We start from the raw sequence: 15944 nt of genomic DNA on the forward strand, positions 1-15944 counted from the left end.
TAGTTTGCTGGTATACAATATGGTATAGATGGATTCAGGGCTGGACTAGACTATTTTTTCTGTTTACTGTTTATGCTAGCAACATTTCTTTTAGTTTTATTACTACACACAACTGCTTCAAAAAACATCAAAACTAGTTAAAAACCTGTAGCCTTACATAATTAAGGCGAGGGGGTGTGGCTGACGGTCTACAGTTTTGAGTGACTGTAGCTGCCCGTGTTTTTCAATTTGATTTACCCGGTTATAACACCGGCCTGACACTCTGTGGTCACAAGTACTTCTCCCTACTAAAGCGGAGTTGGGCGGGGTCAGAGGTGGGTGGAGTCAGATGTGAATCGCAGCAACTTCCCCTACAGGTTTAATTCATACATGAATTTAAAGTTAGAGTTTTACACAATTAATGACTCATACTATATTTAATTACTTTGAATAGTAGCTGACAGACTTGCTAGTGTTTAACAAATTTCAGATAAGCTTCCCAGACAACAGGGAAGCATAGCGCCCCCTACTGGAGATGTACACCTGGCCCCGCCCCCCTCCAATGTCCGGGCCGGGATGGATCGATTGATTGTTTCATTGTCTACCAGTAATAATTACAAGAGAAAAGTTAGGAGCTTTTTCCAATTGCATTTTATTTGACGCTCATCTCTGTATCAACAAGAGAGATGAGACTCAATAACAGAGTACAAAAACAAATATCTATAGAAAAGTATGCTTATATTGAAATATGTCCAAAGACATTATAACAAAACATGTAGCTCACATGTTTTAAGAGCAATCTTGTTGAGTACGATGATAAAATACCAAGTTAACGTATTGTACATTTTCTGTGTGTGTTTTTATACAAAAGTGTCAATGCAAGTCACTCTGTACAATTCTTAACCTTTAGAAAAGAGGACCTTTTTTAATCCACTGCTGTGCACAATCAGTATTTGGAAGGCACTTTGCAACAGACCAAAAGCAGAAAGCAAAACATTTAGGCCCAAATAATCCTTGAAAACATCTTTTACACTTGAGTACCAACGTGAGTGAAAACAAATCATAAATCCCAGTGAAGAAAAACACTCAAACATGATTTAATTACAGCATCTTCCACTTGTTTTCAAATAATTGATAACAAAACAACCCTTATTACCTTTTCAGGAGTAAATACTAGTGCAGAGGGGATCAAAAAAGGACCAAAAAAAAAACCTTGGTCAAAGACATGAATCGCGCAGCTGGCAGTGTGAACGCTACCAGAGCAGAGTGACAGTACGGTGAACAGTGAAACTAATACTGCTACCAACCAGTGATCGACATTCAGTCCCTAGCTCAGCTCGCATGTCAGAACATGCAGTTTACACTCTCAATCAAATGGCCATAACTTAACACCCTCCACATGATAGACAAGAAAGAAAGCTCTATATATGTACAGGACCACCACTGACAAACACTGATCATATTGGTTGGTTCATATATATTTTTATATATATATATATATATATATATTTTTATAGAATGTGTATATGAATGGTATATACACTTGTTACAATCACAACATAACCATAAATAATATAGGAATGTACTGAATTTAACAGACTACTCACAAATAATAATTAAACAGAAAGCAGAAAACACAGAAAAAAACAGACACACTTTTTTTTTTTTTTTTTTTTACAGAGCCATCACCACACACACACACTGCTAAGCCCCTTCACTGTTGGATGGGTTTGATTTGCATCATGATACAACACAAGAAAAAACACTGACCTATGAGAAAGACGTTAATCAACTGATGTGTGAGTCGTATGAGAGGTCAGTAAGATACAAGATTTTATTTTGGGTGCTTATTATTTTAGCGTAGATCTCTTCTCACAAATGTCAGCAGCGTTTTGACGCCAATTTTCTGTAACTCCTGACTGACTATAGTGATTGCTTATTTTGAATCTCAATATAAAACAAACTCAAAAGGGTCTACATTTGGATTTTTGACTGTTTTAACCAAATTAAACTTTACTTACAGGGAATTGATCTTCACACAGTTTCTTCTAACCAATAACATCCTGTTGGGTTTTTTTAAGATGTAAAACCAATTCAGCATCATAGAAACATTTTCATTACAGTGGAAGTGGAGCGAGATTTCAAATGAAACAAAGCAAAGCAGAAAGGTGGATGTGAGGTTCCCATTGTGTATTGATTTGAGGAACCATTTGTTTTCATCACAGTAACGTCTTGTATTCAACAATTAAACACATGTTCACTGTAAGACACCCAGATGGATAGCTTGTGCCTTAACCTAGCGACCATTAGTGCAAACACAAGACATGTCATCTACTAATGGCACAAGCAAATCTGACGGGAGGTGGGTGAGCAATACAAGAAGTGCAGGTGATGAAGAGGAAGAAACACTGGAGTAATAAAGTTACTTGACTCTGAAAGTTGCATTACGTTTGGTCAGTCTGGGGGCTGATGGAACAGGGTGCGACTCCCTCTTCTAACCCCCTAGCTGTTGCACAACACACACATGACCACACATCTCCATTAAACATCATTTAGAGTGAAAAATGCTCAAAATGAGCATATCACAAGATTTTCGTTTGACAATAAAAAAAACTGTACATAAAACAGAGGGCATGAATAAGTTAATAAAATATAATCTACAATTCTCAAAATATATACTGAAAATATACCTGACCTTGGTCCCTGTTTTAATGTACACGACTGATTTAATACCTAATAAACAAGGATTGGAAACCTTGTGATTGTAGGGGGGATACAAAAACCATTCCTACCAAGCTCAAGGCATGTTTCAAGACAAATTGTACAGGTAATTAAAAAAAAAAATCATCCTGGGAAAATTCATTGTCAAAAAGGTATTCCTGTACACAGTATCAATCATAATAATAATGGCTTTCCTCTCTTTACTTCTTCAATTTTTCGTATGAAAATTTCATTGTACAAATCATCAAATTAAAAAATGATAAACGGCTTTTCACATCCAAATGAGCTGCCAGTAGATTGGCTTCATTTAGAGCACATCCCTCAAGCCATCACATCGATGTACCAAACACTTCTCTCTGGTTAAGATTCACTACTGCTCAGGTTAAAGGTAAATCATAACACTCCTCAAAGGCTTTGTTCAAATAATGAAAAAAAAAAAAAAAGGTAGTTCTACCCACAGGACTATAAGCGTTTTTAAAAGACCTGGATCTGAAAAACATAAGCTAAACATCAGAAAGCCGTGGTGCTATTAAATAGTTTTTTTGACTGACATTCTGTAGGCATTTCTAATTTAAATGACAGGAGGAGTGGCTGGCTTTCATTTGTGAATTTGCTCTGACTTTTTATTCTTTAAATCTAATGAAGTTAGCGCAAGAATGAACTCTGCTATGATATACAAAGCTCTATGGTGTTATTTTCTTCTGTGAGGTAGCTTATTTATTTTAGCTGAAATTATATTTTTATGGCACTTTTATGATGCCAGATGAGCTTTGTGTGGATGCTGTAACAATTAAAAGTTTTATCAATACGTTTTAAAAGTTCTTCCTAACTGTAATCCTGTCAAAAGTTATTCATTAAGGTCATTGACAGCTTTCAGTGGCCAGCAAACTGACGCGTTCTGTATGAAGCCAAAGAAAATTTCTCGTAATAAATCTGTCATGACGTGCCGTGGGCCTGTTAGGAATGTTTCTTGGAATAATTAAAAAGATTCAAAGAAAACCTGCTATCAAAACTGAGGCCAATTTAAATCCCTGTTTTTAAAGAAAAACAAAATCCTTCTTGAAAGACGCAGAGAACAACATAAATACAGAATTCACAAACAGACAATAAGTAATTACTTGTTTTAAGGTTGCAGTAAATAATTCATCTCATGTCAAGAAACATTTGTGCAGCCAAGAAAGCTCAATAACACACAAGCCAAAAACAAATGAAAGCATACCAAACAGAACTTCAACAGATCCACATCAAATAAAAGGAAAACCTTCATGTCGTTTCTTTATAAAGAAAATTTAAACACCGTACACGCACTTATCATACTCTGAAAAAGTAGAAAAAGTAGGAATCGTATGGCAGTCTGTGACAAAAATTTCAGATACACATTAAGCAATGTAACAAACAGAAAAAGTAGTCTTGAGGCAAAGTTATTCCCAAATACAGAGCATCTTCTGTGGGCAACCCGGCATTGTCCTAAGAATGAGAGGCTTTGCAAAACTTTAGCAAATTTGTCACTTCCCTCCAAAGTCGATTCCACTTTGACCTGCCTCAGCATCCACCAGTGAAGAGGCAAACGCAGACTGGACTATCTGAAAGCCAAATGACTCGAGCACAGACATGTTTTGTTGAGGGGAGAAGGGAGAGGTCAGGGAAGGGGCCAGCTCATGTATGCCCGACCCCGAGACTCCCTGGGCCTTCTGGGCTTTGTGAACTCTGTGCTGGTGCTTGTTGAGGTAGGACTTGGTGCGGAAGGCCTGACCGCAGATGCCGCAGGTAAACTTCTTCTCAGGGTCCGTCTTGGCTTTAGATCCCTCTGGAGACGCCAATGCCCCCGTAGAGGCTCCGTTACATGCTAAAGAGGGCATCTCAAGCTCCGGCCCGTCAGGTTTGTGCGGAGATTTAAGCTCGTCACCGTTGGACAATTCCCCATATGAAGGATCGGATTCTTCTGATTCCAGATGAGGACATTTCTCCGTGTTTTCCTGCCCGTCTGTGGTAAACACAGCATGGATAGGAAGGCGGAGAGTGAGACAGAGAGAGAGAAAAAAAGGGGAAAAGGGAGGCATGAATTAGGACAAATGTATTATATAACAGGTTTTGTCAAATACAACTTGAATCCAGTAGCTGGTTGGCACCTGCAAAAACTTAAATATTTTATTTGAGAACTTTAGTGAGAAGGCACCAAGCACAAGTAGAACAAATTGTGAGAATTAATTTTAGAGATCAATCACTAAATATAGTAAAAAACAACAAAAAAAACAATTCCTTCAAAATGTGGCTACAGCATTTAACTACACAATCATATATTTCAGTCCATTTGCCCAGTGTCCACTGACAATTCTGCTGTGCTCATCCAATCAGTGGGCAGTGCTAGCACCATGCCCCCACCCACACTCCTGCTGGACTGTACTGACCTGCGACAGGCCCATGGACGGGGAAGCCAGGCAACCCGCCAGAGCGACACTCCCAGAAATATGGAGCCCCACCTGCCTTCCCCATGAGCAGCTCAGGCTGCAGGCCCAAGGCTGGAGGGCCAGGCTGGGGAAGAACTGGGTGTCCAGAGAGCCCATGAAAGCGACCCTCTGCCTCAGACGAGGTGAGAAGCAGCTGGCGACTGGCACACAGGTCTACACAACACCCGTCCAGGGAGACAGGAAGGGGGGGCAGACATAACAGGCCAGCGGAAACCATACGGACAGAATTACCTTCATTTCATCAGTCGTATTTGAAATGCTGTCTGTAAACAAAGTAAGCTAGGCAGGTTTACTAGTTTGAATGAATCTATGTTGAGTGAGACCCATCACTAAAGAGGTCAGTGATTTTGAATTTATTAACTTTTTCCTCTTTTCCCCTCTATCAAATACCAAATAAGAACTAAGTGACTTGTGATGTAAATAATTATCAAAATAACTGACTAACAAGCTACTTTTATCAGATAAAATTACATAAATTCTGTGTCATCTGAGTTCAGACCTTTCTCACAGTGGACATTTTGACTTGTTAAACACATTAAAACATTAAAAATGACCACATTTAATATAGGTGAAACAATGCCAGGACATTGTTATTGCACTTGCTGCCTCACTGACACATCTAAATGAACAGAGCTATCATGTTATAATGTTATTGGTTACACCTGTGCGTCCTGTTGTAACGTGTCAGAATATCCCTGTGAGAAAAGCCCATACTGTGTATAACAAAGTATAATGTTCACACACATACACACAACTTGTTGTCTCATACATGGCATGACACTAAATGAAGACTACAGTGCAAACTGCAATAAATATAGTGACAGTACACACTTCTAGCCGTGGCCATTTACGAGGGTAAATCATATTTTCTGCTTTTTCTGCTCATGTATCTGATGAGCTTTGTCACTCAGAATTAAATCATTAAAACCAAATGATTGCCAAATCCTGTGAGTTCTCAGTTAGTAGTGTTTACTCAAAGGTTATTACTCACATATTCATAGTCTCTTTCTGTTTCAGTAATTTGCTTTATTGGAACTTGTGGTTCAGAGCCATGCTCAGCAGCCCTTTGGTAACTGCTTAGATGATATCTATCTGCCACATGACAGTCAGTCTTGCACAAATCCAAACTGTTGTCCACAGTGCTGAAGAAAAACACATGTACACTACTGTAACAAGAGGTCTGCTCATTTAGAGGCACTCGTACCAGAAGAGAATCGGGGAGAATCAAAAAAGAAATATATAAGTCCACTAATACTCTCACAACTTCAGCAAAGTTTTTCTTAAACTGATCCATCCTGGAAATAAGCAGATAAAAGGCAAACTTGCATAACAGAATAACCTGAACAAGCAAATAAACAATAATGCTGTCCAAAGGACACACACGACTAGTCATTTCAGAATCAGAATCAGAAATACTTTATTGATCCCTGAGGGGAAACTCTTTTGCTACAGACATTTGATATTTTGACTAGGTATATCTGTGAGTTACTGCGTCATGTGACATGCTGTTCTTGTCACTAACTTGCTGGCAAACATTATGGCAAAATTGATTTAAAATAACAGCCTGGATTCACCTCAAAAGGAAACTGTTAACCCACTAACTCCTAATAAGCTTGTCAAGTCTCCACTTGCCAAAGCACCTAGCTTTCCCCCAGCTAGTCCGGAAATAAATTTATCATCGTGGTAATGAATTTGTATTTGTGATAATGCCACTAAGTTTAAAAGAGGCTTGTAATTGTAATTTCTAAAAATAACTCTAGCTCAAAAAAGGATAATGGCAAATATCTATCGAGGATTATATGTGTTAATAGCACGATCAGGGCATGATCAGTTTTAATGATTCACCAGGTGGGAAATGGTTTCACCTTATATCAGTTCTGGAAGAAAAATCAGTTCTCATTATAATCAATAATTTTGATAGCCAACCTTAGTTTGGTAATTGGCCAAATGGCATATTTTTCAAATGCTCTACGCTCATGTGTTGTGTCTTATTAGTCAATCAAGTGCAGAAAGTCAGTTACAAGTATGATCAACAGACGTAAACACTGTCTTCCATAATATTTTTTGCCAGTTGTGGTTGTGGCTCACGGTTCACTGTGCACTGTCTCCATGCTACTGGTTCTCCCATAAAAATGGCACACCTACAAGAGTTTCAATCAATCCAAGGCAAATGGAGTACACATTAGGACGATCATGCAACACTGTGCATTGTTGAACAACTGCTGATGGACCAGCCAAGCAGAAACAGACACTGTTAACCACACGATGCCATGGCCATGCTGGACAGACACACATACAAAAAATAAATAAATAAATAAAGCAAACGCAGCACTCCAAATTCTTACATGGTCATGATAAGTAAGAACAGTTAACTATGAAGTCTAGACAACTTCTACGTGTTCAATTACTGTGTGTGGAGATATGAAGTGAAATTTTGTCTGCATTATATTCCCAGTTTCCAGCCTGGTAAAGAGCTAAGACTTCACTCTAAGTAACAGGTTTAGTAGCATAGGTGCACATAGTATCAGGCGTCCTTACTTGTCAAACTACAGAAAAAGTCATGATTTCCACTGTAGATAAATTCTATAGAATGTATGTGAGTAAATGAGTTGTCTGCCTATTGGCTTGCATTTATTCTATAGTGAACAAATGCACTGCTCATAGGTACAATATAAAAGGGTTTCCTCCAGCCATTTCTGCAATAGTGACATGAGTGAGTGAAACTGACAACACATATTTTCAACACTTTTCCAGCTGTTTATGTGGCATTATCTGGCTACCTGACTAATAACATACTACTTAATCTGCAGATCATAATAAAAATGTTGCAGTAGTTAATAATTAGCGAAAATGTCCTTAAGGAGGTGTGCAATATGTCCAGCTGTTTTCCCTCTAGCTAATTACCACAGTGAGGTTCTGTATACACTGCCCCCTCTCAATAAAAGACACTGACAGCAAAAAGACAACCAGCACATGAAACTGCACAATAGTAAATGTTTGAGCAAAAAGCTTGGCAGCAGAGGTTGATGTATGCTCGTGTTTTAAACACACACAAAGATGCAGCAGCATGTTTCTCCAAAAAGCAGCAGAGCAAATGAAATCCAGAAACATGAAAGTTTGGGATGGGGCGGGCGGCTGCTTGCCTTCCACTGAGCACTGGCGTCCCATGTGGTAAGGGTTGCCGTTGTGCATCTGCAGTTCCCCCCTTGGCTCAGGGAAGGTGTGCATTATGGCAGAAGGGGGCAGTGGAGAGCCATGATGTGTCTTTATATGCACCTTAAGGTAGGACGCAGTGGAGAAACCTGAGACCAGAAGAACAAAGAACAAGGCAGTTGTTTGACACACTCAAGGCCTTGACTACGAGGAGGGGCGTCCTGTTACACAATGACATGCTATTTGATGTTGATAGATACCATGATTGGTTTGACCAGAATAACTCTGGAACACCAATGATTAATTGAGGGGAAGTTAAATTAATATCCATCTCTTTGAATTTCATCTCTCAACAGTGAAGAGCATCACTATATTATAGGCAAGAGACAAAAATCAAAATTCCTGTCCCAAGCAAACAAAGTGTGATGCACATTGTAAAGAGATGTTCTTTAAGGACTTATCACAGTACTTTTATCCTTGTTTCACTCTTTGATTGTCAACTGATGCATCTGCAGGTACACAAGAAGGCTATATTTCTGTTTGCCAGCTATCTTACCTCAAGAAGGAGATGATAGAAGATTTCTATGAATAAAATGCCTCCACTGATGTATTTTGTTTTGACTCAACATTTATCCACTGTCTTGAATTTTATTTATTTATTGCTGGTTTGATGCCTTTTTTTATATTTTACCCTTCAATCCACTTTATCCATTATTTCCATTGCAGCTTTGTACATTTCACCTTTTTTATGTTGTTTGTACTTGTATTTTGTAGATGTAACATGCTCTTATTGTCTTGTGTACAAAGCACACTCTGGTAAAACAGGATACACAACTTTCATTGGACCCTTTATAGATAAAGGTTGAATTAATGAAAAAACATAGTGCAGCCAAGCCCCCAGGAGGAGAGCTGGGGTGTGAGGTGATTTTGGAGTAGTGGCCACAATCAACGGTATCATACACAATCATTACAAAAGGAATGGCTGTAAAATGCTGAATGATGACCGGTTCAGCCAGAGAAGGACTCTAGTGTGAGGAAGCCTGAAAATTATTTCAGCATGTAGCACCATGACTTTAAGTACAAGGTTAAGGCCAACTTTCAGACATGTGTGTCACATTCAGTATGTGCATTTAATCTTGTCTACAGATCAAACAAGCCCTGGAAAGAATTATAGATATTTTGTACAACTCCATGCATCCTGTCACTGAAAGACACAGTGTATGGTCCAGATGGAATGATTTGAATCGAAATCTAGCTTTTACCCTCACAAGCAAGAGGCACTGAGTTTACAAAAATTGCGTTTGACTAGCACCAAAATTGCATTTGAGTAGCACCATCAACTCAGGAAGCACATGACACTCAAATGGGACAACACACATTCTGAAGAAGGTTTTGGGAAATGTCAGGGGTGCTTCCTCCTGTGTCTCGGCAGAAAATAAATGTTTAAATCAAACATATTGCGACTTTTGTACACCCCATTTCAGTGTTTGAAGAAATTGTACGACCCATTTTAGAAACTGAAGAACAAAAGCTGCAGTAGGTGACTAATGTCATGCTTGGACCGACATTAGCACCATGTAAAAAACACACACACAGAAAATAAGACGGCCCCCTCATTCATTTCAATGAGACCTCTGCAGTGAATGTGCCAACACATAGGGGCCCAGCAAAAAAGTGGAACCAGGCTTAACTTTTGCCGCAAAGCAACGTGATGTCAGTAAACGCACTTTTAGGTGTGATTTTATATCCCTGTAGTGGCAATAATTGTCTCTTTCTCAATGCTAGTGAGGTAAACAGTAGAATTAAAGACATGCTAGGATGTATTTTACCTGCTATGTGCACTTGCACATATTTGATTGGCTGACACACTGCATTGCCAGATCACGGTTCAACGTTTAGCACACGAGTCAACTCAGACATTGGAGCTGTATAGTTATGGTTCTGCAGTCACGGCACAATCATGACTGTCTACCTTCATGAAAGAGCGGTACAGGAGTGTTTTGGACAGAGTTGTAATTTTACATTACAAATAAACATAGTAATATACAAAAGAAAAATATATTAATTGCAGTAGCATGGTCATAACTCCAGATTTTCATAAGAACACACAGCAGAGCCAGCCAAATACTAAAACCAGATTACAGCAAGTTTTTATCTTCTGAATGCCCGTGACTTCAGTGCCGACTGAATACTTGTCTGGACATGGGACAGAGTTGTTTCAGAGGAGCTTGTAACAGTGTGGTGCATGCTGGGGTATTTTAAACACTTACCTTTGTTGCAAATGCCACAGTAGTTATGCGTCCCTTCACTGTGTTTCTTGAGGTGGTCCGTCATGTAGGCAGCTCGCAGAAACTTGCCACAAACTTTGCAGGGGATTTTGTCCTCATGGCATGCAAGGTGTGACCGGAGGCGATCTCTTGTAGCAAAAGAGGCATTACAAATCTGAAATAGGGAAATCAAAACGTTAACACCTTTCTCACATATTATGGTTTAAAACCACCATTAGCAGTGGGTTTTTTTATAATGTAGTAACTCTGATATATAGATCCTAAATGTTACCTGGCACTTGTGGGGTCTCTCTGTTGTGTGAACCTGTTTGATATGTCCATTCAGGTGGTCTGGTCTGGAAAGAAAAAAAGGAAAATAACATTTGTGTTTGTCAAGTCCATCTATAACTCATTTCTAAAATAATTCCACACAGCTAAAGATGTCTTTTCTTACCATTAGCGCTCCTCGTTTAAACTGTAAGAAAATGTCTCTGCTGTTGTGAAGTACACTCATTTTATCTTTTTCAATTACTTAATGAAGAGTGGCAACCAAAACATAAGCATGTACTACTCTGGTGGATGTTGGGCCTTCCCGTGCAACCAACTAACATGTGACATTATTACCTCTATTCCAACCACATGCTTAGTTGTTCATGTGTGACTCTGTGAGCGTGGAATTATAGCTGCATTGTCTTAATGTTTTAACGTTACATAACATTTGTGTGGTGTCACTATATACGTCTTGAAAAAGATCAGAGGGAGAAAATAGAAAACAATAAAATATAATAAAAATAATACAGTGAAAGTAAGTATTTTACTTTAGGGGAATTAACTGTAAAATCTACTCCTGGTCAGTATACCATGGAATTAATAAAGTCAGTATATATACTATATATGTACATAAAGTAATCTATTACATTACCCATTCAATATTTATTTCTTTGCGCTATTTGTATCGTTTACAACACTTGACTTGTATATACACATTGTATGTTGCTTTATATATCTATATATACACTCCTACTTGTATGTACATAATAGTTCTATGTTTCTTTGTTCAGCTTTGTTGTCCTTGTTTTTAGCTGTAAGTCTATTTCTATCTTTCCTGTAAATTATTTTTGGAACTGTGCGTAACACTGACAGCAACTTAATCCCAGAGTCAAATCCCTTGTATGTGTAAAATTTGTGGCCAATAAAGCTGATTCGGATTGTCAAGTATAAATTAATGTACTATTTTAAATGTATGGGCAGATGTCCTTCCTCAGTGTGCAAAGGGGCAAAAGTGTTATAATCAAGCACAGGTCAACTATATCACATGATGAAGTGCAACAACAAAGTGCAACAATGAAGCCAATACGTTTCCTTTTTTTTTTATTTACCACCCCTTCATTGGACAGTCATAGTGGAATCAAATCGTGGATGTTGTGATTATGTGGCATGCAGTGTAACCTTTCAGCTACCAAGTGTTGAAATAATAAATCCAAAAACACTCTGCAGTAACTTTTTTTCTTGAACGTAGCAAACCTGAGGGAATCAATGCAAATCTTTTCACCACAACTGTGCTTTTATCTCTGTCACGAACTTCCACCCCCTCCCTCATCACATTTGTTGACTTTTTAAAGCAGTTAGCATGCAACTACTTGTGACTTCTTTTAATTTATTATTATGTGCATGTATTTTACCCTCCAGCGCAGTAGGTGGAGACAGTGGGTTTGCAACAGGGCCTGAGAACACTGAGCCTGGAAAACTGGTTTGTGTGGTTGAAGGCAAATTACATAGATGACAAGTTTTCTAACAGAAACCAAAAGGTTTGTGTATGACAACACTTTTGCATAAAGTGGCCCTCCTGAAATTACTGATAATCACCCCCTCCCCCACTTCAGGGTTTGAACTCCATCCTGTCTGTTAATTGGTACCAACTCACAAGAATAACTACTTATGTATCTTAACTAATTTCGTTGTTTTTGGAATAGATCTTGACTTCAGGCTGCTGATGATAAAATATCTGACTACATTATGTGTCTGTGTATGTCTGCGCATCTCTAAAGCTGATTAACAGCTTTCTGAACAGGAACAGCAGTTTTTGCTTTGTTGCAAAACTGTGGTTTCACAGTTTTGTGAGTACTCATTTTATACCTGCGGTCACTGTCCTTCAGGTAGCCTATTATATCTCATATGCAGATACATAGAGTTGCACCTATAATCATAGGAAGAAACAACACTGGAAACTGTGATGTCCTGGATGATTTGGGAATCCCACGCATTCAGGTACAGTGACAATATTGTTTTTCTACAAAACGGGACATATAGCCTGATGTCAGGGGGAATAAAGGACAACTCACCTTGAAAAACCTTTACCACAGCTTTGGCACACATAAGGTTTGCCGACTGACCCGTCATGGGACCGCACATGGTATGACATCCTGTCTTTGCGTTTGAACCGGAGCCCGCACACATGGCATGCGTACGGCTTCTCCCCGGAATGGGAGAGCTTGTGTCGGTTCAGGTGGTAAACGTCGCGGAAAACTTTACCGCAAATGTCACAGCCGACATGCCGCCTGGTCCTCTCACGTTTGCGGCCGTTATCCAGCGTCAGCCCTCCGTGTAACTGCACGCCGTTTTCCACCAGACCAGGTTGAGACATTAAAGAGATGCCGCCCGCTGTTGACAGGCTGTCACCGACGTTGTTTACACCGCCGGAGTGGGCTCCGTGTTGCGCTTCGTGGTTCTTCAAGCGGGAAGCCTCTGTAAAAGCTTTGCCGCAGGTCCCGCAGGGAAACAGCCCATTGTCTTTCTGGGTGCTGTGATTAAAGTGTACAGCCTCCACTACCCCACCTGCTTTCTTTGGTCTTCCTCTGCTCCTTTTCGACCCCGGGGAGCCAGCGTCGTGATGAAACGTGTTCCCCGGTATTTCCGTTGATGGGGAAACGGACAGTCCTTCGACAGGCTCTAACATTGGCACGGACGACTCGCCGCCGTCCTCCAATAACACGGCGGCGGCGTCTTCTCTCCCATCCACATGCATCTGTGCATTGTTAGCAAAGCTTTGACCGTTCACCAGCATTGCCGTTCCGTTTACCAGATCCTGCTGTGCCACCGGGAAACCCAGCTCCGTGGCCCCCGTGGCCTGGAAAAGGCTGGCGTCTCCTCCCCGTGAGGTCGGGACGAGGATTTGTACGTTGGACTGTTTGATTACCTCCTGACATATCTCAATGACTGACCGCATCAGCAGAAACTTGGCAGCTGTCATCAACTCCGGGAAGCACTCCAGTCGCACCACAATCCTGGAGGTGTAGGCGAAGTCCAAAACGTCTTTAAAAACTTTCGGGCTGATGGTGTGCATCTCCAACTCCTTGGTGTCGCCGTCGCCCTCCGTCTGGCGGCTGAAGACCGACTCGAAATACTCGCTGCACGCGGCTAACACAGCTTTGTGAGCAGGGAAGCTCTCCTCGCCAACGCGTAAGATCACATCGCAGAACCTGCCTCCATCTTTCCTCTGAATATTGAGGTTGTGTAGCATCTCCGCACTGTGCTTGCTCACCTGGTAGGTGTACGAAGAAGTCCAAGACGGCTCCGCTACCTTCTCCATGCCGAATTCATCCAATAACAATGTTTTTTAACGACGACAGTCGGAGAAAAGACGGATTTTGCGTGTAACGATTTCGATCAGTTGATACTAGCTAGCTACAAAAATCCAACGCCAACCGCCCCTCCCCGTCGTTTTAGCATCTAACGTTAAACGTTAGCAATAGCAGCAGGGAAAAATGGCAGCCCCCCAGCTTCCTGTGAACTTTGACCCTGGTTTCTTGAGGGGTGGGGGTCGCTCTTTTGTGAAAAATGTTTCTCTAGGGCTTGATACTGAATGTGTGTTTATTTTAACGATTCCCTCATTGCAATGGCGGTCACTTAAAGGACTAACTAGAGCCCCAGCACCGCAGGGGTCTCTTCATGTCTTTATGCCAAAATGTTAACACGCAGGTCTCTTCCTGCCTGGTCTGTTTGTAAAACCCCTCCCCCAACCGACCACAAACACGAAAAAACCCTTTCCCTCTGTACTGGCGCAGTCTGTAAACCCATTAAAGACACACATGCATTATACTGTACAAGTCACTTAAGTTCTGTCTTGATTACAAAAAAAAAAGCTATCCGTGAAATTAAGTGTAAACGCAATTAGACACCAGTATAACCAAGAGAAAGTATCAACTAATATCTGTAGAAATAATTGAAATAACAGTTGATTATATGTTTGGAGAGTATGGATAACAGTTTGGCATTTTTGACAAAACAAAGACATTTCATTTTCTATCAGTTTGTAGATTAATAAACCTTAAAGTCTAAAGACACTTCATTTATCCACTCCTATATACATTAAAGGGGCAGAATATTAACTTTAATAATACAATCCCTTCCACCACCTACTATAGTTTAATCCACACCCCTGACAGTGTCAAATACTGAACACTATGAACCTCCCTACAATAAGATTCATTGCAGCCCATTACACTGGACTAGAGCCTGTTTGATAGTTTTGAGGCAAATACCTTCTTTTTTTAAATTCAATTTTCAAAAAAAAAAACAAAAAAAAAAAACAATAAGTATCCCTTAAATGTCATTAAAGAATTGTGACCAAGATGTGCATTTTGAAGTTGTAGTGGACAATATTTCTCAAAGACCTCAAACATCTCTTTGATACTTCTGCACTGACGTGTCTCGTCAGTTATTAGCTTGCATAATGCTGTAATATCAGCAACAAGGCAATAGTGGACAGATTTATCAGCCCGGCCACTTAATTGGTCTAGCTCTATATTGACTGTAGACTTGTACAGGTATTTCAGTTAAATATCTCAAGCAGCACAACCATAAGTGCTGAGTATCCTTACATATATGCAATTCATGGTTGTTTTTTTTAACAACTATTTGGGATGAGATTATAAAGAACCTGCAACACAACCTTCAGCATTTCTCCTGGCAAGTACAGCCATCATCAAGCAGAAAATAGACTCAATGTCACTCGTACAGAGTTCGTACAGAGTTCAGATTTACAGTCAGGGGCCACTTTATTAGGTACACCTGTTCTTTACAATCTAATGCAATCTAAGACAGCAGCTCTGCCATACATTTGTTTGCAATATTGTAGGAGACTAACTTTTACTGAAGCGTTTGTAATATTCTGCCCCCCTCATGAATGTAAATGAGGTGGACAAACTATGTCAATATAATTCAATCCAGTGAAACAGTACCAAGTATGACCTCAATAAAATAGCTGAATCAACACCTTTCTGGCAGTTTCAATAACTAAATATAAACTTTGCAGAGGCAGAATTTATGGCAGAGCTGTTATATTGGATTGCATTAT

The 15944-nt window shown here is 39.9% G+C and overlaps 1 protein-coding gene across 3 annotated transcripts; it reads right to left on the reverse strand.

The window, feature by feature from the left end:
• Positions 1-607: 607 nt before the first annotated feature.
• Positions 608-15906, reverse strand: patz1 (POZ/BTB and AT hook containing zinc finger 1). 3 transcript variants are annotated; one of them, XM_044172605.1, is made up of 6 exons: positions 12931-15906; positions 10881-10944; positions 10592-10763; positions 8312-8470; positions 5109-5321; positions 608-4684 (listed from the first exon to the last, which is right to left on the reverse strand). In XM_044172605.1, exons 1-6 carry the CDS (start codon positions 14175-14177, stop codon positions 4206-4208), a joined length of 2334 nt encoding a protein of 777 aa, XP_044028540.1. In that variant the 5' UTR covers positions 14178-15906; the 3' UTR covers positions 608-4205. The 3 variants fall into 3 exon arrangements, with proteins under 3 accessions (XP_044028540.1, XP_044028551.1, XP_044028561.1); XM_044172616.1 differs by lacking the exon at positions 8312-8470; XM_044172626.1 differs by lacking the exons at positions 5109-5321; positions 8312-8470.
• Positions 15907-15944: the final 38 nt, after the last annotated feature.

Source organism: Siniperca chuatsi, linkage group LG2 (genome assembly GCF_020085105.1).
Source record: "Siniperca chuatsi isolate FFG_IHB_CAS linkage group LG2, ASM2008510v1, whole genome shotgun sequence".
Classification (NCBI taxonomy): Eukaryota; Metazoa; Chordata; class Actinopteri; order Centrarchiformes; family Sinipercidae; genus Siniperca; species Siniperca chuatsi.

Bases quoted from the DNA above. Each gene is read 5' to 3' on its own strand.
- patz1 (XM_044172605.1), bottom strand. From the start codon at position 14,177: ATGGAGAAGGTAGCGGAGCCGTCTTGGACTTCTTCGTACACCTACCAG. The intron at 8,471-10,591 runs GTAAGTGTTTAA...TTCTGGTCTCAG, and splicing joins CTGTGGCATTTGCAACAAAG to GTTTCTCCACTGCGTCCTAC. The intron at 4,685-5,108 runs GTCAGTACAGTC...TGTTTACCACAG, and splicing joins CGTCCATGGGCCTGTCGCAG to ACGGGCAGGAAAACACGGAG.